Source organism: Aspergillus tubingensis (genome assembly GCF_013340325.1).
Source record: "Aspergillus tubingensis WU-2223L DNA, scaffold_9, whole genome shotgun sequence".
Taxonomy (NCBI): domain Eukaryota; kingdom Fungi; phylum Ascomycota; class Eurotiomycetes; order Eurotiales; family Aspergillaceae; genus Aspergillus; species Aspergillus tubingensis.
In genome coordinates this window covers 2,992,054-3,015,824 of record NW_023336283.1, presented here as the reverse complement: position 1 = coordinate 3,015,824, position 23,771 = coordinate 2,992,054, and the positions used below count along the sequence as shown (strand labels likewise).

The 23,771-nt window shown below is 51.6% G+C and overlaps 7 protein-coding genes across 7 annotated transcripts; 4 read left to right on the top strand and 3 right to left on the bottom strand.

Moving 5' to 3' along the window:
* Nucleotides 1-1,787: 1,787 nt before the first annotated feature.
* AtWU_09079 (uncharacterized protein) lies at nucleotides 1,788-2,536 on the top strand (the record flags this gene model as incomplete). Its single annotated transcript, XM_035504187.1, has 4 exons — nucleotides 1,788-1,926; nucleotides 2,017-2,068; nucleotides 2,129-2,312; nucleotides 2,387-2,536. 4 exons carry the CDS (start codon nucleotides 1,788-1,790, stop codon nucleotides 2,534-2,536), a joined length of 525 nt encoding a protein of 174 aa, XP_035360080.1.
* A 723-nt stretch (nucleotides 2,537-3,259) lies between these two features.
* rgsC (putative intermediate filament protein (Mdm1)) lies at nucleotides 3,260-7,048 on the bottom strand (the record flags this gene model as incomplete). The annotated part of the gene is made up of 2 exons (XM_035504186.1): nucleotides 3,260-4,314; nucleotides 4,390-7,048. The coding sequence occupies 2 exons, from the start codon at nucleotides 7,046-7,048 to the stop codon at nucleotides 3,260-3,262; spliced, it is 3,714 nt and encodes a 1,237-aa protein (XP_035360079.1).
* A 644-nt stretch (nucleotides 7,049-7,692) lies between these two features.
* Nucleotides 7,693-8,784, top strand: AtWU_09077 (bifunctional phosphatidyl-N-methylethanolamine N-methyltransferase/phosphatidyl-N-dimethylethanolamine N-methyltransferase; the record flags this gene model as incomplete). Its single annotated transcript, XM_035504185.1, has 5 exons — nucleotides 7,693-7,741; nucleotides 7,828-7,867; nucleotides 7,922-7,938; nucleotides 8,108-8,534; nucleotides 8,709-8,784. 5 exons carry the CDS (start codon nucleotides 7,693-7,695, stop codon nucleotides 8,782-8,784), a joined length of 609 nt encoding a protein of 202 aa, XP_035360078.1.
* A 762-nt stretch (nucleotides 8,785-9,546) lies between these two features.
* On the bottom strand, nucleotides 9,547-11,419 carry AtWU_09076 (RXT2-like protein; the record flags this gene model as incomplete). The annotated part of the gene is made up of 4 exons (XM_035504184.1): nucleotides 9,547-10,820; nucleotides 10,893-11,046; nucleotides 11,163-11,284; nucleotides 11,347-11,419. 4 exons carry the CDS (start codon nucleotides 11,417-11,419, stop codon nucleotides 9,547-9,549), a joined length of 1,623 nt encoding a protein of 540 aa, XP_035360077.1.
* Nucleotides 11,420-12,028: 609 nt separating this feature from the next.
* Nucleotides 12,029-16,191, bottom strand: AtWU_09075 (uncharacterized protein; the record flags this gene model as incomplete). Its single annotated transcript, XM_035504183.1, has 4 exons — nucleotides 12,029-13,800; nucleotides 13,866-13,979; nucleotides 14,079-15,693; nucleotides 15,901-16,191. The coding sequence occupies 4 exons, from the start codon at nucleotides 16,189-16,191 to the stop codon at nucleotides 12,029-12,031; spliced, it is 3,792 nt and encodes a 1,263-aa protein (XP_035360076.1).
* A 2,672-nt stretch (nucleotides 16,192-18,863) lies between these two features.
* AtWU_09074 (hydrolase, alpha/beta fold family protein) lies at nucleotides 18,864-21,621 on the top strand (the record flags this gene model as incomplete). Its single annotated transcript, XM_035504182.1, has 2 exons — nucleotides 18,864-20,637; nucleotides 20,693-21,621. The coding sequence occupies 2 exons, from the start codon at nucleotides 18,864-18,866 to the stop codon at nucleotides 21,619-21,621; spliced, it is 2,703 nt and encodes a 900-aa protein (XP_035360075.1).
* Nucleotides 21,622-22,595: 974 nt separating this feature from the next.
* On the top strand, nucleotides 22,596-23,521 carry AtWU_09073 (glutaredoxin; the record flags this gene model as incomplete). The annotated part of the gene is made up of 3 exons (XM_035504181.1): nucleotides 22,596-22,670; nucleotides 22,749-23,127; nucleotides 23,220-23,521. 3 exons carry the CDS (start codon nucleotides 22,596-22,598, stop codon nucleotides 23,519-23,521), a joined length of 756 nt encoding a protein of 251 aa, XP_035360074.1.
* Nucleotides 23,522-23,771: the final 250 nt, after the last annotated feature.

Genomic DNA, 23,771 nt, shown 5'->3' with positions numbered 1-23,771 from the left:
GGGGACATCACACCACTGGTCCAGTCCCGGGGCCTGGACAGGCACACCCATCAAGACTCCTCTCAAACCTCGAGCTTGTCTAGTCCCGGCCAGGGCTGGTATCCCTTCATTCGATGCCCTCGCGATTTGGATGTCAAAGAACCTCACGTGCCATGGGGGGGGATGACAGACCTTACATGAGCGGGCATTTACAGTTCAACCTGTACCACGGAAGACATCTGCCGATTGTCTGGCACAATGAAAGGAAATGGGCGCCATGAGGTCATGCATTTCATCCGTCTTTCCGTCTGGGGTTGATCCGCTTCAAATCAGTTGGTGGTTACGAGAAAGGTGACGCATTTTCGATCTTCATTACGGCTGCTGGTTCTATGGGGAGGGGGTGCCGTATGCCACTACTAAAACTACAACGACTATACTACTACTGCCTGGAGACTGGTCCACCAAAGATACCGCAGGTAGGTGCAGGGAGAAGGAAAAAGGAAATCATTGGGCCAGGCGGGAGAGCGACCGAAGGAGAGAAAATAAAGTACGGCGAAAGAAGCAGACCAAGTGGAGCGGGCGGGAATGCGGGGTGCAGCCTTAGTGGACCGTCGCCCGGAAGCTCTCGACGTCAGGCTTGCTCGTGTGATCCGGTTGCCCCGGGTGCATCATTCATTGAATTACTATCTACTTACTTGGAGGAATTTATCTGACACCTTACTTAAGAATTTAATACTAGATGTCTCATTAATGAAAATGGAGAGGGGGTTATGGGTGTGTGAGTGTGAGTGTGTGCGTGGGAAGGGAGAGGTGGTACTTTGAAACCACCATCCATCAGGTGATGGTCCGGATGTAGATATGCATCGTCCGGTGCGGAGATCCTAACAACATCATCCTCCTCCTCGTCCCATCATTCCACCCTGCCTGCATTTCTCTCTCTCTCTTCCTCTTCCTCTCGCCATCCAGGCTTCCTCCCCTGTTCACTGTGGGAACATACGATCCAGGTTGATTGCTTGGGGCCCGCTTCTATTCATCATTTGAGCCATTCAGTCCCCATCATAATCCCTGTAGCTGTGCAGTAGTTTGCAATTGAACTTTACGTACACCCGTGCTGTAGACTACTCCTCAAAACCTCCTCTCTTAGTCCAATGCATCCCATGCCTGTATGTATGTATGTATATATGAATGTACATATGTATCTATCTACATCATGTATGAATGGTATGGATGGAATAATGGGGATGTATCAGGTAAGGAACACGATGGTATGGTATACGTCAGGTACCTTAGTAGCAAGTAGTAACTGACAGAGACACATCCCAAAGTAGCAAGTGAGAGCAAAGTGAACCGCTCCTTCCCTCTTCTTCTTGTTCTCCCCATTTCTGGGTTGGCCCATCCATGTCACCTGCCCTTTCCCTTCCTCCCTTTTCTTCCTTCCCTTCTTCTTTCTTCTTCTCCTCCTCCTCCTTTTCCTTTCCCTTCTTTCTTTCTTTCTTCTCTCTACTATCTTGTTGGATTCTACTGACTTGATACTCTCTCCCTCCCATTCCATACTACTTACTGCCCATACTACTTACTACCTCACTTACTGGTAAGTTCAACTCTCCTATCTAAGAGTAGCACTAGAATGCTCGAGTAGTCATTCCACGTCACCACTCGGGTCCTTCCCTCCTCTGCCACTGGAGTGTCCTCAGTGGCCCAAGGAACATCATCCATCCCCTTAATAGTACACACAACTAACAAACTATTCTGTATATCAGTGCTCCTACTAAGAGACTCACTGCTTCCTGCCACCACATTCCGCAGTCATGTCTGAACCACTCACCAAGATTGACTCGGCCATCGAGATATCCCCCAAGGACGAGAAGGCCCCCGACAAAGATGCCAAGAAAACCCACAGACGTACCTCTTCCCACGCTGAGGGTGTCTACAACATCAAGGAACTTGGTGGGTCCTTTCTTTCCACAGTCGTTCTAAGATCACATAGAGCATCGCGTTCCTGAAGTTCTCCCCTGCTAACTACTCGTCAATTTGTAGAGGAGAAGAAAATCGAGATTACCCTTCCAATTGAAACCCAGAAAACTGGATGGTATGCTCGTTGCTATATATATACATCTGCATAAGACATGAGACTAATCGGGGTAAACAGGAAATTGAACACCTCACCATCGACCATTGAGGACAAGGATATCCTAAAACTTCATCTGATCAACCCCCCGGTCAAGAAGATCGATCTGCACTTCCCACTAGGGCTCGAAGTCACCGCTCGCAATATGAAGGGCGTCACGATAAAGGATGCGCTGGACGCAATCTACAAGCAGTTCAAGAAGAAGGTAAGTAGCCCAAGATGATGATCCATCAGATGTCTTCCATTCCCTCCAATAATACTGACTTCCATCCGCTCTAGGCCGACGATGAGTTGGACAAGCCTTACCTTGCTGGTTTCGAGTGGGACAAGGACGAGTGCTGGACACGCCTCATTGTTCACCAGACCAAGCAGGGCCCCCCTCAACAGCCCAGCAAGAAGTCCAAGAAGAAGAAGGCTGAAGAGGCATAGACTGCGGTTGCTTCGGACAGGCCGTGTCCATCTAACAATGTCTTCTCTCTTATCTCTCTTTCAATGGCTACTTCCACCATACTTTGTGATACTTTGTCCTCTTCGTGCCCTTGGCCTCTCTGGAACAGAACCCGGGAGAGTCGAGGCAGGAGCTAGGCGAGAGGATGATAATCCCTGTAATTTGCCTTTGTTGTCTTTTCACTCCAACTCTCTGCTTTCATTTCTCTTCCGGGAGGATGGCCTCGCTATTCCCTGGCCGAGTTGACTTACTGAGCACCGGACGATCTTGTATCTTCGAGCTCCATTCCTTCATTCAGATTCAATGTGGAGACACAGGAACATTTAGTTGACCTTCTGGATAACTGACGTAGAAACTACTGCCTAGTGCGGTTCTAGTAGACGGGCTAACCCGGTAGGTTCAGGCACCAACGATCAGGATGGGTCGACGTCCCACCCTTATCAGCATGTGATTATCAGACGTATGTGCATCGGCCTCACTCGCCCGCCGCACCTGCAACAGCTACATTATATAGAGTACCGGCAAAACACGATGTAGAATAGCACAGGCGCTAAAGCGCAGAAGAACAAATGCTAGAAAAAAGCACATCAATGCAACTCCCGCTAATAACAATACAGCCCGGCGATAGAGATAGCAGAAGGACAACACAGAAGCAGACTGAAGAGAGGAAAAAAAAAAAACAAGAAAAACCAATATCATACACATTAGCATGAAGTCATCAACGTATTCGTCCCGCGTCCCCCCGCACCAAACAAAACTAAAACGACCTCATCGAGAATAGTGAAGAAGAGATGCGCATTCAACCGTCGATTATTCAAAGTCGCAAAGATCCTGCGCGCCGCGGCCTGCGCATTCGCTCGTCCGACCACATTACCCGCTAGATCGGGGATCAGCGTGGCCAGGACCAGACTTGCTTCAGTGCGACTCTTCAGTCGCTCCGATGCAGTGCGAACGCGGCTTTGGCGAAGCACACCGCCCGGCCACATGGTATCCTTGATGAGGGTGATGTAGCGCAGAAGCGAGTCGTCCTGGACAAGGGAGCGTGCTCCTTCGCGAACTTTGCGCTCGATCGTACCCCCTAGCAATTGGTGGAGGACGACGACCACGGCACGCCCGCGTAGCCAGTTATTCCCCTTGTTTAGCTCGAAAGCTTCCAGGAATAGATCACAGATGGGTTTGATGAAGGGCTCAAGCTCGCGGTCTTCGAAGGCGTTTAGTTCGGCTTCCGCTTCGGCGGCGGTGACGGCGTCCTCGGTGGCAAGGCCAGTGTCACCGGGAGATACTGTGGTGGAAGTGGTGGATTGTTGGTTTGTAGCGGCTGAGATGAGGCTTTGTCCGGCTGTGGATAGTTGATCTAATACGCCGAAGTTGCCTAGGAAGTCGTCCATGCCGTCGGCGACGGAATTGTAGATTCGAGTGACTAGGTCTTTGGTCTCTCCGTTGGTGGTGGAGCTTTGGTTCTCGTTGCGGGGGATAATGGCTCGTTGGGAGAGGAAGGCTCGTAAGTCTCGACTCCGGCATACTTCAGGGAGAAGGAGGAGTTTCTGTAGATATGCTTCTAGAGCTAGGCGTCGCTTCTGGAGGAATTCTTTCTGGAGCTTGAGAACGACACGTCGACGTGGGAACTCCAGGTGACGGACGGATGGGTATCTCATGCGTAGCTTCTGATGGAGTTCATGGAATTCGCTGTATCTGCGGGCCACGGCCCAGGAGGCGGCGGGCATTTGCTCACCAGCGTTACGTTGCACTTCGACCACATCTAGAAGATATGTTAGTAAACCTGAACAGCAAGTAGCTCCCGTGACGGACGGAGGCAGGGTAGTAAGGAACGTACACATAGCGAACTCTCGACCGTCTTCCTCCTTTCCAACTACAATGGATTTGATACGGACGGTCGATCGGCCATACAGACTGTTGTCACTTTCTTGGATGATATACTGCTGTCGTTGCATCTCTTTGCGGTGAATCTCGCGTTGGATGCTCGCTTTGGATTTGCGCAGAATCCTCAACTCCGCGGTGTTGTTGGTAAGTTCAGCTTTGCGAGTAAGCGTGTCTACCACTGACTCTTGAGATCCGAGCTTATCGATATCTGCGGTGAGCGCCTCAATGGCCTCCGTCAATCCGAGATCCCCAGGAGCCGCCTCATGGACTTGATCGGCCGGATCTGTATCTGTTCCCATCGGCTCTTCATATTCGTCTTCGATATACTTCTGTTGTTCAGGGAAGAGATCGTCATCGAAGACCCCCTGGCGTGAGGATCGATCCACGAGGCCTAATGAGGCAATGCTCGGCTTGATACGGTCCTCTGTCCGACTATCTGCCCGAGGGATATCCATTGAGCTGCGCGGCGACCGGGGGAAAGGGTCGCTAGCGGGCAATGCAGACGGGGACACATCGGCGTTCTTCAAATCTTCAATTCGAGTATTCTTGGGCTCGCTCGCGATGATGTCGTTTAACGCTGCCTCCATATTCTCGATGACTTGGTTTTGGTTCGCCTCAGTTTCGCCGTTTTGTGAGTCTTTCCCTAGGCTTTGTGTCGACATTGCCAGTGGATCTGTATCGTAGTCATCGTCAAACAGCGGTGCAGATCGCTCGGAATCGAATGAGCGCCTCGAAGATTCATCGTCATCAAACAGTTTGCCCATGCTTCGAACATCGCTCGAAGAAACCGCCGCTCGTCGCAAATCTTTGGGCCTGGCGCCAGGTTGTGATGAGGTGCGAGACATCAGAGGAGGTAAAGGCCGCCTTTCGGGCACTTCAGCAATGTTCGGAGAGCTCTGTTGGGGGGACTGCGGGCCCGCTTGGGATGCTTCATCCGAGGCAAGGTATTTATAGTAGAGATCTGACTGCTTGAACTTCGGGTAGTAGATTTCCTGAAGCTTATCGAGCACCGCGGATTGAGTGCTCAAAATGACCGTCCGAGCCTTTCGATACTGCTCCGAGGTGGCCCGCTTCCCTGCGCTCAGGAAGGCCTTCACCACCCGACGGGACTCATCCGATACTTTTAACTCCGGTTTCGAGAGATACGTCTCACTGATCAGAGCCATGTCACTTCGGTCCGCTGGGGTCCAGCTAGTGGAGGTCGGGGAGCTTTCGTCTCCGAAATCATCCTCCAGAGGGTTGCGGAAACCGTCGACCACGATCCAGAATTGAACTAGGGACATGAGCTGCTGACGGTCCATAAACTCCATGAAGTAAGAGAGACCCGACGCATCATGCATGACATCCACTAAGGAGGCTTCCTGAGGAATAGAATTCTTACGGCGAAAGTGGGATACAGCCGCGGAGGCGTGCGACATCTGAGTGCCTCCGGGGGCAGACAGCTTAGCTACTTTTTGGTCCAAGACCCTCTTACCGGTCTCCAGTCGTCGGAGGTAAACTTGGTCCTGTCCTTCCACCATAGTCTCCCGCTTCAGTTGGCTTGCCACCAAGGCTCTGAAGCGTCTGGCGTCCGAAAGATTGTTACAGCGCCGGATGGCCCGGACAAATCGCTCGAAGGCGCGCTCTGAATCATGGGGACTAAGTCGAGGGAACGGGTGACCCCTCTTCGACCTGGGAGCCGGGGATGCATGCTCGTCCAGGGCCGCCCTGAGTTTCCGGACAGTCTTACGGTCCTGAATCGCGGTGCGGCCATAGGCCTCCATCAGCTGATTCCATGTGTCCGGATCGGAGAGGACAGAAACGAGAGGGAAGAGCACAGCGCAGGCTACAATCTCACGAATCAAGACGGAAACAATGCGACTATTGAGGACGGATTCCGGAAACAGTTGGGGCAGGAGCCCGACGGCAATTTTGCGGAGGTACTCCTGTTCCAGTAACTTTTGGTCGGAGAGAGACAGCATTGCCGCCGGGTGTAAGTTCCCCTCGCGATACTTGCTCGCGATGGCAATGTCCAACTCTTCCGACTCCGTGACATTCCTGGTAAGATTCCTTCCCCGGACCAAGCGCTCAGCAACCTCAAACTCCTTCAGATGGGATGTCAGAACGGGGAAAATCCGGGACACTACGAGAGAGACAAGGTCTTCCGTCAGGAGCCTATCGCGCAGGTTTCCAATGGCTGTCCGAATCGTATGATCCACCTCGTTGACGAACGTGGGGTTGGGACTGATATGCTGGTACCATGATGCGATGAAATCCCGCGTGGCGAAGGATAGGAGCTCGTCAATCCCTTCCGAGACGATGAAGGATTGTGGGTAGAGTGAATGTGGATTATAGATTGAACGGCTTTTGAATGCCTGGGTTTCTTGATCCCAGTGGTGGCGGGCGAGGAATGCGACGCGGGGGTTCGTGGGCGAAGGTGAAGAAGCAACAGCGTCATTGGGGGAGCGGATGGTGAGAAGCACGAGAGCGAACAACACGGCGGAGGAAAGAAAAGCACCGAGCACCAGAGCATAACCCAGATATCTCAGTATGGGGAGCCATTTGACGGCGAGACCCCAGGCTATAAAGGCACCAATGCCCAGGAGGACATAATCGCGATGCTTCAGGGCCATTCTCCCTGGAGCGGATGCGCTGCCATGCCGGTCAGGCAAGGAAAGCCGAGAGAGGGCCGAAGCAAGACATGATGGAGAAAAGAAAGTGAGGACTGCAGGTTAGAGAAGAAGATGGAAGAATCAGAACAAGAGCTATGAGGGGACAATTTTGAGAAGATAACTAAAAGTAAAGAGGAAGAAGAAGGATGGATTGGATCAGGCGGTGAGTTGGAGAGGCTAGTAGTAGTTGCGTCACTCAGGTACTAGATAACTTAACTCCTTCCTTCAAGGTCTGCAGCTGGGGTTTATTTATGATAATGCGATAGATGTAAATGGTAGTAGTGTAAGTTATAGAAGATATACGATCATCATCAAATGAGGAGAGAAATAACTTTGAACTGTGGTACTATACTAGTACATGGTAATTCTGCCTGAGGCCTTGTCTCGTAAGTTGTAACTTGTAAGATCCCGTGCGTCTTTTTCAAGACGTCATGCCGTTTCGGGAATGTTTTCTTCTCTCCACTTCTTCTTCTTCTTGTTGTCCTTCTTCTCTTTGCTTTCCCTTTCCTTCTTCCTTTCCCTCTTCACCTTCTTCTCTTCCCCGTTCCTTGTCCCCTTTCTTCTTTCCTTATACCTTATCTCTCATCTTCTAATCTTCCTTCCTCATGGCTTCCTTGTCCAACTTTGTCGACTTCTCCCAGCCGTCCCTCCAATGTACGTGGAGCTTTCCCCGGCTAATCCCCTCTCTTCCCTCCCTCCCCGCATGTGATTGTAACTGTTTTTTTCTCTCTCTCAAACAGGGGCCGCGCTGTCAATCGCCTTTAACCCTATCTTCTGGAAGTAAGTACTCTGCCATATTACATTCTTTCCATTGCTAAACATTATTCTACCCAGCATTGTCGCCCGTGCTGGTTGGTCCCATCTCCCACTTCAAAAACATTTACCCCAGTCCTACAAGGAATCCAGCTCTGGCAGCTTCTGCCTTGGCTCTCTACCTTTTCCCACGTCCACCTCTTTCCTCCGTTCATTTTACAGTATAAGAGGCTTATGACAAATTTCCTCGGTCATCGCAATCTGTAGAGTATCGGAGTCACTTCTTGACTCGTATATTCGGTAATGCCTACTACGGCTGCTACTTCCTCGCCGTCACCATCTTCAGTCTGGGAATTCTGCGAGATCATGTCTACCAAGTGGCCCTGGAAGACCAACCTTACTATGCCCCTGTGCACCAACCCGTCCTCGGCGGCCTTCTCTTCGCCTTCGGCTCCGTCCTCGTCCTGTCCAGCATGTATGCCCTCGGTGTCACCGGCACCTACCTTGGCGACTACTTCGGTATCCTGATGGATGCGCCTGTCACCGGCTTCCCCTTCAACGTCACTGGTTCCCCCATGTACTGGGGCAGTACTTTGAACTTCTTGGGCGTTGCTCTCTACAGGGGCAAGGTGGCGGGCGTCTTCCTGACGGCCGAGGTCTTCATCCTGTACTGGTTCGCTCTCCAGTGGGAGGAGTAAGTATCCCATCTATCTTTTCTATATTGGCCCACTATGCACCATGGACTTGCCTTTACTCTTTTTTTGCACACCAAAGCCCATATGCACATGTGTCTCAAGCCCCAACGCAAAATGAGATTTTTATTCCCCACGCACGGAATTGTTAAAACCCACTGACCCGGGCTTGGTAGTCCCTTCACGGCGGAAATCTACGCCAAGCGGGAACGCGAGCGTGCCAAATCCAAGCGCGGCGGCAAGAGCTTGTAAGCCGGGACTTCACGGGAATCTATGTCCGGGGGTCTGGATTACCGCCCATTTGCCTCCCGCCAGTGGAGCTTGGACCTTTCGACATCATTCCAGTCTCGCCAGTCCCTGAGTGGAAACACAGAGCTCGCTAAGCTACTGTTCTGAGTCTACACAGGGCTGCAAATTAAGGTCGGCTAGGCAGTCTGGTTGTGTCCAGTGAGAAGTGGAAGGAAGGGGTGGAGAGTTAGAACGAGAGCGAGAGCATGGGGCAGGATAGGGTAGGCAATAGCAACAACAGCTGGCTACGTAGAGCCACTGAGAAGGAACAAAAGAAGAAATGAAAGCGGGGTTACATTGAGATGCTCAGATAGAACGGAGAAGAAAAATTACTACAACGTTGACCTACCACATGGCAGTCTCCTACTCTCAAGTATAGATAAACAGGAACAACGGGTATCATTTGCTACGCTTGTGCGCTTTCGCCATGATCATCAACTATCATAAAATCACACCATACTCCCGCCAGGGATGGTAAATGAAAGCACCTGTTTCAAAATCCACATTCCCGTCAAGGGAAAAGTGAAGGGGCAAAAGACCATCTCACTCACACCAATTGTCCGTGGTAGTCTAATATGGGATACCTGGCTCACCTCCCCAAAACGCCGCCAACTCCACGCTATGAGTTTTTGGAAAGCGCAAGTGATATGAGCGTGCAGATGGCAAGAGCTGCATCAGAGGGACATCCAAAGCCAACACACCTGTCGACTTCAACAAGGATCCAGCCTATGCCCGTCGACCTCGGCCTCTCTTGGTCGACGTCCGGCTCTCTTCCACCGGTTCGATTTCATCCTCATCAGCACCCTTCTTAAGGTCTTCTCCTTCGGCAAGGCCCCATTTCTCCCGATCGTACCAGTCTTCTCCATCGCTCATCTCGCCCACGTGCCCCTCCGCTTTGCACCACTCGAGCACATCCTCTTTCATCCGATTGGCCCGGAGCAGAGACTCCAGCATATGCTCAAATCCACGAACGGTCTCCTCCTGCTTTTGTACATAAGACCAAAGCAGTCGACGTGTCTCTTCCGCTTCGTTGGGCGGGAGGCCGAAGTTCGAATCTGGCCGAACAGAGTCCGGTATAAGGAAAAGAGGATGGGGTGTCGGAAGACTCCCTAATGTGTCGTCAGAAGGGGACGGGGAGAGGGGTCCAGATTCGCCCTCCTGTGGGTTCGCTGCATTAGCCTGTGCCCGGGTCGTCATGCGCCGAGGTGGCTCGGGAGATGATCCATCTTGCATTTCTGCATCTGCATCTGCGTCCGCATCCGTCCCGTCTACCTGTGCATCGTCTCGGAGTTCAGGATCAGGCTGCGCATTGCCCTGGTTTGTGGCACCTTCGCGCTCCTTGCCATCCTTGTCCGAAGTGCCATCTGAGTTCGTCACTTTATCCCCATTAGACTTTGCGTTTGCCGTGAGGCTTCCATTGACTTGTATGACTTGATTGATGGTCTCTGAATGATGAGGCAGGTCGCCAACTGGGGTATCAACTTCTTCTGATTTCGGCTCTCGGGGTTGTTCAAGCGCATTTGTGACGATTTCTTTGTGCGTCGTCTCCTGGCCATGAATGTCGGTCATCTCAACGTCCTTATCTGCGGCAGTTTTGTCCTGGGAATTCTCGTTCTGGGGAGGCTGAGGCGACTTTGAATCACTTGCACCCACGGACGTGCCTTGCACACTGCTTTTCTGAGCCGAAGGCCCTGGCACCAAAGGACTTGCGGCCCCGTTATGTCTGTATTGACTCCCAGGTGAGCTACGCGTCGTATGGGCTATCCGGGGCTCAAAGATCCATCTGTCTTCAGGCGTCTCCACTGCACCAGACGGCATCCAAGAACTGTCTCCCAAAAACTGCCGGTGCAGATTCCTGGCCCGCCAAAGCAGTGCTCTTTCTTGGCGGAGTTTGGCTTCGATTGCCTGCGTCATGTGCAGCAGCGCCTTTGACGTATAGGCGTGCGATAGGGAAGGATGGGTAGGGAGCTCGGACGGGTGTTTTAGAGGGCAAAGGAAGTCTAAATTTCAATTGTGGTGCTTGATTAGCAAGAAAACCTGAAAAGGCGTCAAGATGGAACAGAAGGCCTCACTTTCAAGCGCAATTTCCGAGAATGGATTTTCTGCCGCCGCAGCGGCATCAGCTTCGGAATCTTCGTCATCCTCGTCCAACTCATCACCTTCTGAATCATAGCGCACGGGATTAGGCTGCAGGATATAACGCGTGTATCCAGCATGTTCAATTTTCTATAGAGAGATAAGTTTCCCTAGTCATCAGCGTGCCTTCCTTATCATCATCACCCTGATCGACTAATGCCCCCATGAAAGAGAGATCTTTCGATGGCCGCGGGGGTGGAACTAACCTGTTTATAAAGCTCCTCCGGATGTATGTAACCGAGAGCACCTTCTCGGACGAAGTTCGAGTTTGTGTGTAGTTTATTACCCCGATTTGTTGGTTGAGTGATCGGATCGTCGGGTCCAGAGTCTGAACAAGAGCGAACGGTTAGAGGAAAAAGATAGAGACAGCGGGGAGAGTAAAGGACGCACAGTCATTCTCCTTGCGGAGGGCTCTCTTCATGCCAACAATGGTGTCGGCAATCAGAGCTGCCTGCGCCGCCATGGCCGGAATTGTAGTGGAGGTACTACTACAGCAGTGGCAGCCAGAGTGATGGCGACAGCAGCCGAACGAACGAGGACGGGTTTCCCAAAATGGATAGGACAAATACGGAGTTCTATGGGACGTATTCAACAAGAAGAAAGCCCAGCACAATGCAGCATGCGAATTGGTATAGGGGAGAGCAGGTGAGGGGAAGAGGAAGGCGAAGAAGCGAGGGGAAGAGACGGAAGAACGAAGTTGAGGTGGAAGACTGGCAGTCCGGGCAGGGAAGGAACGAACGGGCGCAAGTTGCAACTCCGGATTGGGGAGGAGCTGCGGGCGTCGCTCCGATCGCCGCCGCTAGTCCTCTTTTGGTAGCGCGTGATAAGGGCTCGACACGTGAGCGAGAGCGGTAGTTACTATCTTGATAATCGATAAATAGATAACTAGCTGCTCTAGATTAAGTTGCACTAAGTGAAAGGATAACGAGTACATCTACTGGGTATCTGTCTATAGCACTTGATCTATGATCTCAATTCAATTGAAAATGGTCCAGATCTAACCCCAAGTTCCCCATACATACCACGCCCCACGCTACATACAAACTGTTTTCCATGACCCTCGCCGCACCCTTTAATCGTCGGCATCAACCCAGACTAAGATTCCTTTCTTATCCGACCGCATGTCTTCCGTCGGTAGCACCCGCAGAGTCTTGTTGAAATATGTATCGACTACCAGGAGCTGCGGCTGGATCCACAGACCTCGTTTAGATGCCAGCAAGTTGTACCGGACCGTGTGTCTGCTTAAAGGCACCAACTGCACGACCATCGTCTTCGGTCCGCTGAACGCAAAGTTCTCACTTGCTTCCATGCTCAGGTTGAAAGTAAGGAAGTGCATCGACGGGTTCTCTAGTGTGTAATCAAGATGGATCAACCCCGAAAGTGTATCAGACGCCTTAGCTGAGGCGACCACCCGAGGCTCACCTGCTGGCATAACGAATCGGGGGATATCAAGCGTGGTCGTGGTAGTTGTGGATCCGTCGTTCATCGCACCGTCGTCTGTTGCACTGCGCCTCCAGCGAATCTCTAGGGCGAGGTTTAAGGCTGTAGGTCTGCGGTCACCCAAGATTTCCTTCTGAATGTCCATGATGAAGTTAGATTCTCGAAGCTCCTCCGGACGGATCTCCGCCACCTCAGGACTGATGATTTCCTCCGACCCAATGTGACAGGTGGCAGCGCCGCCTAGTCCAAGCAACACTAATGACATTTTTTCGACAACCAGGGGCTCCACAGCAAAAGAGACAACCTTGGAGTTGAGACACCATCTCTGCTGCAAACCTCCGGGCTTGACCTCATCCCCATTTGGAAGTAACTTGTCATCCACAGTGAAGAAGTCCGGCCAGGGTTGAGGATGAAGGCGTGGAAGGAATTCATAATTGGCCTCGAATGGCCTGATAATTGAGAGGCTAACACGCATGCTCGCGATGATAGGTGTCTGGACATCAGAGACGAGGTTGTAGAGCGCAGAGACTTCAAGCTCATAATCCAAAGCATCGTTGGTATCCGTAACCACAATCGTTAGTTCTTGATGAGATGAGCGTTCCATCACCCCTATCGGTCGCTTCAGGTGGTGAGAATTGCCTTCTGTCGGAGTACTCTCCCCAGACCCGTGCATCTCCGAGGAATTCTCCTCATCTAGCCACCGTATCTTAGCCGTGGACTCCGGCCGGCCGAAAAGTCTAGTCTCAACAGAAACATCTGCAGCCTCTTCTTCCTCGTTGTCGACACCTACTCGGAGAAATATTTCCTCATTCGTATAGTACGTTTCTCGAAGGTTCAGCAGCTCTACCCGTATCTTTGGTGGTTTGGGTAGTATCTTACAACGGCCCGTATCGCGGCCTTTGCCCACGCGCCGTCTGCTTGGGCCCTTGGACGTTTGCTGCCACCAATAGGACTCATATGGAGTCAAATCGGTTATCGCGTTGGTAAGATCAAATTTTTCTTCCTCGACGGTCAATGTTATGGACGCGACACGGGACTCCCCGGCTTCTCTGGGAATGCATGTAATATCGTATACCTTAGTCTGGGAAGGCCCAAACGTCAGGTCCGCTAGCCCAGTCAAAGCAGTCAATCCGCTCGTAGGTGATTGCAAAGCTGCCGGGTCTTCAGCCGTACTGGGGTCACGTAGCAATGGCGAAGTTATTGTGCAGGGTGTAACCGTATCGGTGTCCACGTTGCGATCAGACTGAAGCCGTATTGGCCGCAGGCAACCCTCAAACACTACCTTCACTTCGGAGAATGTGAGAGGGCTCGATGAGGGCTGGGCACAGGAAGTGATGATAAGCTGGCCCTTAGACGGCTCGCCGACATTTCCTTCGGAACTTTGAAAGACGAAAGACGCGGTGACTAGAGCCCGGTGAAATCGTCAGTAAGATTTTAAGTGGTTATGGGATGCTTCTGTGATAACTTACCGCTGGGCACAATGTCCTCCGCGCGCAGGACCACCGATGGCTTTGGAATCACTAAAGGAAAGTCCTCGAGACTTTTATGGAGATCATACATCCAGTCAGGCCGCGGTTGGAACACTGAAAGAATAATATGATGTTAGACAGGTGACTAGTGAAGGCAAGCGAAGCTGCGATGACAAAACAGTGCAAGACGATTTAGTAGTAGAATAAGCTCACCCTTATGTCGGAGTTCCCAGTCAACGCGCAGGACCATATCGCTATCGCTCACGCGTACGGCACATTCCCTTAGGGCCCAGCCAAACCTTTGCATGAGCGGCCACCAGCCCGAACGTCGCCATGACAAAGTCGACCACAGTGGTCGAAGGATTTCGTAAGCCTCCGGCCATGAGCTTAGGCGCATGTATTCTTCTGCAATCTCCAGGCTAATGCTCTCCGCTTTCCGGTTTTGGTCTCTCTTCGAGAACTCTTCGAGTGCCGCTTTCAAGGCATCTAATCTTAACAGTGCGTGGTTGAAACCGACCGCCCCCGGCTGGGGTGCTTCGACATGTGGCTCAGGTACCAGATAGGTGTCGTATAGATAAGACTTATTGGCTATCTGGGACGCGGGAGATTGTCCCGGTGGTATCCGATCGTCTTCTGGAATCTGCTCCGCCAAGGTTCGACGGTACATGGTATACTGCGCCGCTCGATAGAGCCAATAACCCTCATGATGAAGCTGTTCCCACGGAAGATATGCATCCGAAGGGGAAACCGTTTTGTCGCGTGGTACGAAAATTGAGTACTGCTCTTGAAACTGATCCTGGGGGATGCCGACGGAGGTGAAGTAGGGGATATTGGCTTGGCGAATGAGCTGGGCCATTACCATCGACCACCTAGCTTCCCAGGCTGCCCAGCCATAACTCTTGGTGCCTTTTCCGCGCCGGTCGATGATATCTTTTGAACGATTCCGGTGGCTAGTCCAGAACCGCACAGCAGGTGTTGTCTGTCCCGTCATCAACAAGCCGCGAATGATACGTATGGCCAATGCATCCCCCAGAAGTCGTGCATCATTAAACCTAGGATTCCAGCCAGCAATATATTCGAACACCTCTTGACCAAATAGGGTCTCGTATGCGCTTTCATAGTTCCGAAGCGCGGCATCGATTTCTTGGCGGAATTCCGCAAAGATACCCAGTTTGAATTCATATCGAACATTCCATCCTTGAGACGATAAGGTCTGGGACGTCCCACTTGTTGGTGGTGCTGTTGGCGGGGGGATGGTGCCTCGATTTCGTTTGCGCCTGGCATGCTTCGATAGGTCGCGGTAGTATTCCATCACCGATGGCTGGAGTAGAGACAACAGGGACGTGGCGAATTCCTTCAATTCCACTGGCGTCGCATCGGACGGAAGGAGAAATATAGATTTTTGATCCAGATTCGTTGCCCTCCGAATGCTAGCCATCCTGTCCTCCGTATCCCCAGCATAGCTGCCCGTGCTCTCTTCTGACAAGAGAACAACTATAAATCGAGATTTGTATCCAGAAGAGGCCCATTCCTTCTTCAATCCATTTATTTCTATCTTGAGTTGGTTGTCGCGCAGCGAGCTCATATTAGGATCGAAGCAGAAGGGGAAGAAATTGATCACTGCCGCAGGGACAAGGTCCTGGTGTTTAGTGACCCATAGATGGCTAAGCAGGCCATCTGGAAACGTCGGCGAGCTGGGTGTAAGTGGGGATATGGGAGAATGAAGGTTGAAGGAGGATCCACGCGATATCTCATCGTCTTGTCCGGCCGTCGGGCTCGTGGGCGATACGGGTGGGGGGTCAGCTTTGCGCGGGGGGAGACTGTAGGACTAAAAGAAGAAGTCAGCGGCGTGAACGCGGGCCTTGCGGCAATAGTACCAGTAGAATTGCCAAATGAGAAGTAGCAAAGGAAGCTTGCGCGTGGTACGAAATTTCGCCCTGTAAGTAGGTGCGGGCGGGCTAGCTGTTTGTCTCCGAAGTGCAGGTGCAACGAGGAAGGGGGCAATGCTTCGACAGCCAAGGTGTTATCAACCTACCCGTCCAACGCTTCTGATTTTGTACTCAATTCTGGATGAAGATGCATGTGCATCCTCACTAGTATCCCACGGGGCACGGAAAGCGTTTTCCTCGAGAAGTACACGCCGCAATTCCTCCGCAACTGAGCCGGTCAGAGGCGGGAAATCCGAGTATATCTTCACGCCCCTCTCTCGGAGGAGGGGATAATCAGCTCGCACGCACTGCAGATCATCGTCGGAGCTTGCTTCAAGACCGGAAAGCAAAACGAAGGGGAGGTTGTGGGCGACATAATCTTCCGGGTAGGCGTCCATTGCGGACACAAGCTGCTGGGTGGTGCTCTCGGTCACCGCATGTCTGGTTAGGCCGAGGGGTCTTTCAACGGCCACCACGGAGTGATGACTAGTCCGGAAATGGCTTGAAGGATGGTTGTGTTGATAAGACGTTGTCTTCGGTCCCTCGCACGCTGTAGAGCTATAGTTAGTTCCTGCACACTTTTGCCGTCGCAGAACTTCCTACTGCATCAACATTAGTGTTGGAGAGACAAATTGATGGTCCGTTCGGTTACCATCGCCGAAACAACGCCAAGCCAGGCTGTATCTGTCAGGCATCAAGTCTACATCGATCATGGAAATTTCAGTACTATACTGAACACCAAGCATTTATTTTCCAGGTGAGAGAAGCATCAAAATGAGACCTGTCGGCGTGTATTAAGTTATTGCCTAATGTGGATGCGTGAGCTTTTTACCATGTGCAAGACCACTGTACTACTTAGTACATTTTATTTAAGGTAATAACTTGGCTATTACTAGACGGCGGTAGAGCCAAGATATATAATCAGCTCTGGCAGACTGACCATACCACTAGTACTATCTTTCAAGGTGGAATTTGTCGCCTAGTACTATGGCTACTACTAAATATTGACCTTGAACCTTACATTATTTCAAGGTTTTGTTAGTAGTACGCACCGGGGGGAAAGTTTCACCTTTGGAACCACTCGACATGTCTTCTCCAGTCTCGAGAGATATGATCATTATAGCATCTGTGCATTTGGCACCCGAGTCAGGCATATTCTAACGAAACCTCGAGCCCCTCAAGTGTTAATTATTAGGTCGGGCATCTGTCTTTTTGATGGATCCACTGGACCTTGCGGATGATAGTGAAATTCAACTTTTCAGTCCAGCCCCCGTCCACCCTTTGGGGTGCACTCCAATATGGCTAACAATTGACTTGAACCCCCTTCAGATGGGCCGGTAGAATTTGCTGCCTTGAGCTTGTCATCCATATCATGACGCAATAACATGCAGCCCGAATGCATAAGGTCCATGATCCAGCTCATGGAGGGGGGTTCTAACGACCTTGCATATCGTTACCGGATGGATGATCGTCTGTGCAGTCTACAAGCCACAAATAATGGCAAGGGACTCAGGAGGACGGAAATCTCCGTTCCAAGGTCCCGGCTCCAGAACCAGCATCGACCCTCATTTCGATCTCAGCCAGCCTGTGGCCCGGTGGGGAATTGGACGACGGGGAGCCTCTCCATCGAGTCCATCCAGCTCCTCGCCAATTCGCTTCCGTGGACAGAAACGAAGCTAGCACGAAAGCAAGCCACTACTAATTAACCCATGAGTTAATTAACACAAATACGAAGTATAAGTGAGCAAGGTGGGACATTTATCATCATCATCATCATCATCCTCATCTCCTGCTGGCAAAGATCCAAGGGTCATGTCTCCCAACTAACTAGTAAACAGAATTACCATGTTGAAATCTGAAACAAAAAGGCTGATCTCATTCTTGAGGAGGCAGTCATGTGCCCCTAGCTAGCAGGGCATATCTATCCAATGCTGGACTAGATGCTTTTGTATACACACACCCATGAAATTTGGATCTGCGAACTGTGCGGAGGATGAAATGGCGCATTCAATTGGAATCGAGGAGTGGAGGCCCTGCAGGGACACTAAACACGGGCGGGGATTCGGTCAGGCAAATGACAGGGCAGAAATCCTTCCTCGAATTTCTTTTGGAAGGGAGTCCACTAATTAATCTTTCCCTCTCTCTCTCTCCTTGTTCCTGGCGTGCCGTCTCGCAAAAGCATCCATCCATCAGGTGAGGGTGATAGGCATAGAAGAGAAGCTGTGTTCTGCTGGTGGATGAGAGTGAGAGAGAGGAAGGGAGAGGTTGCAGTAAGCATCTACGGAGTACTACCTACCTATCTAATGGCCAGCATCTTTCTCTATCTGTGGCTTTTTGGGGATCAATTGAATTGATCTCTTTCTATCTCTTCTTCTCCCTTTCTTTCTTTTTTTGTCTCCTCACAATCTTCACTTTCTTTCCTTCCTCCCTTCCATCCATCCATCCTTCGGCTTTCCTCTGCCCCTCCATTCTCTGAACTAAATACTTTTCTTTTTTTGGTACTCCGTACATTTATTTCCCTTAATCGATCGTACCTCCGTCCGTCCATTTTCCTCCACTTACTTAGCTTCTTCCCCTTTTCCTCTTATGATTTAATGCAAATAATATTTATCTTATCCGCTCCCTTCCACCAATCTTTTTCTCTTCCACTCTTCGCGCGCAATTGCGCTATACTAACTCCCAACCAAAACAACCCTTCCAGTCGCCTTCTCCCCCCCTCTCTCGGATCGGCAGTTCCAACAAACTCCCCCCTCCCTCTCCCACCCTCCTCGTTAAGGTCTTGCTTCTAGACAATCACCGTTCGGCAAGGGGGCTTGCTTTTGCAACCTGCAGGGGCTCCATAGGGCCGCCCTGGATCTTCCAGCCTGGATTCTAAGTGGCACATGCGCCAAGCGCCCGCAGTCTATTGATTCTTGCCGTTAAGCTACCGAGCTTGCATACGCTATCTTGCGTTCTCACTGGATCATGCAAGCGCGCACTACGCTCGACCGCATATATCGTCGGTAACTGTCTCCTGATCCTGGCCCGGGGGAACGTTTCTAGACCGTCATATTCCTTGTCAATGGCAACCATGAATCGCGCCGAGGATCCTCTGGCGTCAAAGTCTGATGACGCCCCTTTTCACTCCCCCCCTTCGCTTCCCCGGCATCACAGGTCCATCCCTTCGCGCACGCAGCTTAGTGACCCTTCAGCAACGGCGGTTGACCCGGCGTCTCCCGAAGTCATTTCCTCTCTGATTTCCTCGCTTTCAACAATCTCGGTGCCTCTCCAGTCGCATTTCGACAACATCCCGCGCATTGATACGGAGACGAATCCTTCTGCGCCAGTGTACATTCCCACAGGTCAACCTCCCAGTCTTGACCAACGGCAACCCAGCGAGCATGATCTTCCAGTGAGGAACAGGACGCGGCAGGCGTCTGAGGAGGCATTGCAGACTCCCTTTCTGCATCCAGATGATGCGGCGGCTCCTCCTATCATTCGCATGGCACGGGCGCCTCCATCCCCCAAACATAAAGCGACTTTCGATCCGCCCTTGTCTCCGGGAAGACCGACATCTAGGGGCTCATACACGTCATCCAAGGCAGCGTATGAAGATACTGCGTTTGGTACTATCACCACGGAACCGGGCCCACGAGTGTCTACAGCAAATAGTGTGGCATCTTCGGGCTCTAGGAAGAGCCTGAGAAATCAGTTTGGACTCCTCAAGAGGCCATCTCGAGAATTTTCCAGTGATAAGGACAGGAAAACCGAACGGCTACGCAAAACGTGTAGCTACAACGACGGCCTGAGACACAATATACCGCGCAGTCGTGCTAGTATACGTTCGTTGTGTTCTATGGCTGACGTCGTGGAGGAGACACGCCCAGTGCGTGCAGCCACCGAGCCCAGCCGGGAACCGACATTCAGCAGACCCTCCAGTAAGGAACGCCATTCGTTGCAAAGCGCTCGCGATAGTGCGCCGAGTACACCAGGCGGTATTGGTAGCGGACGTGTTATTCCTGCACGCGAGTCTTCGTTACGCCATAGCTTTTCTTCCAGCCCAAAGCACCGCAGATCCACCCGCCATAGCCGGTACTCTTCAACCAGTAGCAGAGAGATGAAAGTGGACAGTGCGGTATCGGGCGTGGGCAACGAAGCCGAACAGGTAACGAAGCGAATACAAGAATTGAAAGACCAGCAACAAAAGATCAAGAGCGAACTAGAAATAGATGATACCCCGGAGAAGCCTTCTAAGCCTGCCCCCGCCGTCGCATCTGCCCGGGAGATGCAGAATGCCAGTGCCAGCAGCGGAACGATGGAGCATAGGCAGATCGTCCGCCAAGCAAATGGTGGCTTCGACGAGAGTGCGCCGGCCCCAGCAGTCATGACGGGCAAGAGCCGCTCTTCGCTGGCCTCGAAGTCAATCAGTAACCCGCCACCGTCTCTGGAGAGATTTGACCAGCTTGCTCGTTACCGTGGTCCTTTGGAACAATCGACCTCAGCCTTTGCCCATAAGCGCTCCCCATCCGGTTCTGCTACTCCCGTTGGTGTCTCGAGTGGGGAGGAACGCCCCACAAGTGCCGATTCCATTGATCTTGCGGTCTACGACTACATATCTTCCCCGAAACTTACCCAGAAGGTGTCACATCCTACATCAGGCCGTACCATAGCGTTCTCCGAGGTTGGAGATCCTAAGGGATATGTGGTACTTTGCTGTCTTGGAATGGGCCTCACCAGATATCTGATGGCGTTCTACGATGAGCTGGCACGATCACTGCGCCTGCGGCTCATTACATTGGATCGTCCCGGTGTGGGAGAAAGCGGCCCCTACGTCGACGAGGTGGGAACTCCCCTCAGTTGGCCTGGTGAGTATCCTCCAGTTTGGTTGTTGCCTTGTCCTTACTGATGATCGTATCCCAGATGATGTCGCCATTGTGTGCAACCACCTCAAAGTTACCAAGTTTTCGATCATGGCGCACTCTGCGGGTGCTATTTATGCGTTGGCTACTGCGCTTCGGATCCCACAGCATATCCGGGGCCGCATTCATCTGTTAGCACCCTGGATTCCACCTTCGCAGCTGTCTAGCATTGGCTCGCAAAAGGCTCCCGTCCCCACGAATGCCGTCCCGTACTCCCAGCGGATTCTCCGAGCCCTACCGACGTCCATTCTCAAGGTGGCCAATTCAAGCTTCATGACTGCAACCAGTGCAAGCCTGACCTCTAGCCTCCCAAAGTCTCCGCGCCGGGCTAAACGGAAAGGGCTGCTCAAGGATAGCTCCAGTCCCACCGGCGCTGAAGCCAAGAGCACGCAACGGCTCCCATCCAAGATCTCCCAGCAAGGGGCAGATTTGAAGGCCCTTGAGGGACTGAAGGCATCTGATTTCTCTGCTGCCGAGGGATACCCGAAGGCCGACCCCACAGCAAGTCAGGCCTTACTTGCCACGTCGCAAGAACGGGAACGCCAGACCGATTACGATAACCGACTTACGCATAAGATTTGGGAGTTAGCGACTACAAATGCAAACCCGGCGGTAGATCTGCTGGTCTGCTTGGAACGTCGTCAGCCCATTGGCTTCCGATATGTGGATATCACCCGCAACGTTGTCATCCACCATGGCAGCCGGGACACCCGTGTCCCGGTGGACAATGTCCGATGGCTGGGACAAATGATGCGACGATGTGAGGTTCGCGTGCTGGAAGGAGAGGGTCATGGGCTGATGGCCTCGGCGGCAGTGATGGGCAATGTGCTCATGGAGATTGCCAAGGAATGGGAAGATTGGATGATCGTGGTCCAGGGCAAGCGCAGAGCTACCGTTGGAACACGTTCAGGCATTGCAGTCCAAGCGTGATGAAGGTTATGCGGAGCATGCAATTTTGTTGCTCGTATAAGGAGGAGGAAGAGAAAGCCGATGAAGACCCCCGTTTACTGGATGGAGTCTAGAATGGGTCAACCCTAACCGCTGCAGGTTCTGCGGTGCTTTGCTGCGGCTGTTATTCCTCCACATGTGTGTCTATCTAGTGCGTGTCACTAGCAAGACTTGATGCCCTTGTCGTTTTTTTTTTTTCCTTTGCTTTTTCGTGCTTTTAATCATGATACCATCCCTTTATTAGCTCCATACCCCGATCATAGCATACATAGAGATACCTGCTAATATAATGCATAATCAATGTTTGTGTCAGTGCAAGAGATGGGAACGAGTAATTTAGCGAATCTGTCTAGGCGTCAGTAAATAGGCTATAGATAGTTATGCGATGTTGTAGATGTTGACAGGACTGCTAGCAGTAGTTAGTAGTAAACTAATGAATGAAGGGCGGGCCAACCCCGACTAGCTGTTTCTGCCCCACTTGCTCTCCTCATGAATCGGAATCCTTGCCTTGTTTCTCCCCCCGTAAAGTAAACCTCCCCCAAAGTTTCCCCCCATCAGTCATCTACTTCCCCTCCATGCTTATCCTGGGGGTCTAATCTATTGTATTATCATTATTCTTGAAGGTGTTATTCTCATATTTATTATCTTTATCTGATACCAAATCTCGAGCTTTGCAGAGGCTTCGTGGTTGTCTGCTCGCCCAATGTCCAGCTATTCTTGGAATTGGAGCTGCGCCTATGACCTGTCGGCTCAACCAGCCTACTCTTGAACCACGCGAACGCATGCGCATAGCTGCCACTGGCTCGGAATCCTTGTGACGTATAGCAATTACTCAGTATCGGCACCGTGAGAGAGAAAAAGAGGGAGAGAGTTCTATATTTTTCGCCGAATCACCCCTTCTCTCTTTTCCTTCCTGCCGTGTTCCTGTTTGGACGTGGTGTCACACCTTTGTCAAGATGCTTTCGCAGCGGCGCATTCGGCTTCTGGCCATCGCCGTGGTGGTCATAATCATCATGACTTTCTACTACTCGGTAATATACTCTATGACATCGTGACCATACGGAGGTTCAACGTTACAATGGCTAATGCGATGCATGAATTCCATATAGAGTGAAGCCCGGAGTGTTCAGAACCAACAATTCTACCGATCAACCGTGGCGGCGATGGAGGCTCAAAAGCAGGCAAAGGAAGCCGGAACAGCAGCCAACATACCGCCACAGAAGGACCAGCCCAAACAGAACCCTATCAAGGAAGAGACGAAGCTTGCCATGGACAACGATAAGGAAGAACCGGCCATCCCAAAGGCCAACAACGATGCGGACGAAGTAGAAGAGATCCCGATTGCAGGCAGAACCAAGATGACAGTACCTAAGAACCGAAATGACCCGGAGAAAGAGACGTCGGAACAGCCGCAAGAACAGAAACCGGAGACAGATGATCATGCGGCCGCCGTGGCCGAGCTGAACGGGATATTGAAGCGGGCACCAAGTACGCAGTCTTCCTGTTTTCTTTCCTACTACGGGAGACCTTCCTTTTGGTGTTTGGGAACATTTGCTAACCCTATGTGCTGCTGTCTCCAGTCATTGTATTTTCCAAGTCCTACTGTCCGTATAGCGCCAAGGCGAAGTCTATCCTCTTGGACAAATACTCGATTGTTCCTGCACCTTTCGTGGTGGAACTTGATAAGCATGAGTTGGGTCGACCGCTGCAGGCGTTGCTGGGAGAAAATACCGGGCGTCGCACTGTCCCGAACGTGTTGGTTAACGGGAAAAGCATTGGAGGAGGGGATGATGTGACGGCTCTGGATCAAAAGGACGAATTGGCTTCAACATTGAGAAGCTTGGGGGGTAAGTGGGTCCAGGAGGTCCATCGTAAAGAATGAAGCCAGTAGGAAGGCAGCAAAGAGATGAATGCCTAGTATGCCCGGATTGACAGAAGCAATGGGGGTTTCTGTTTTTGAACCAGCAGGCCAGGCACTGAAACCATGGTCTCCATTGGCATCCAAATGGGCTGGCTGGATAGTCCCCAAGCACCACGGATTTGTACAACATAATATGGAAGGTATTTCCCCAAGTGGGTGAAGGGTTTTATGTATTCTAAGTACATAGTAGGGGTGGGTAAACAGGCGATCT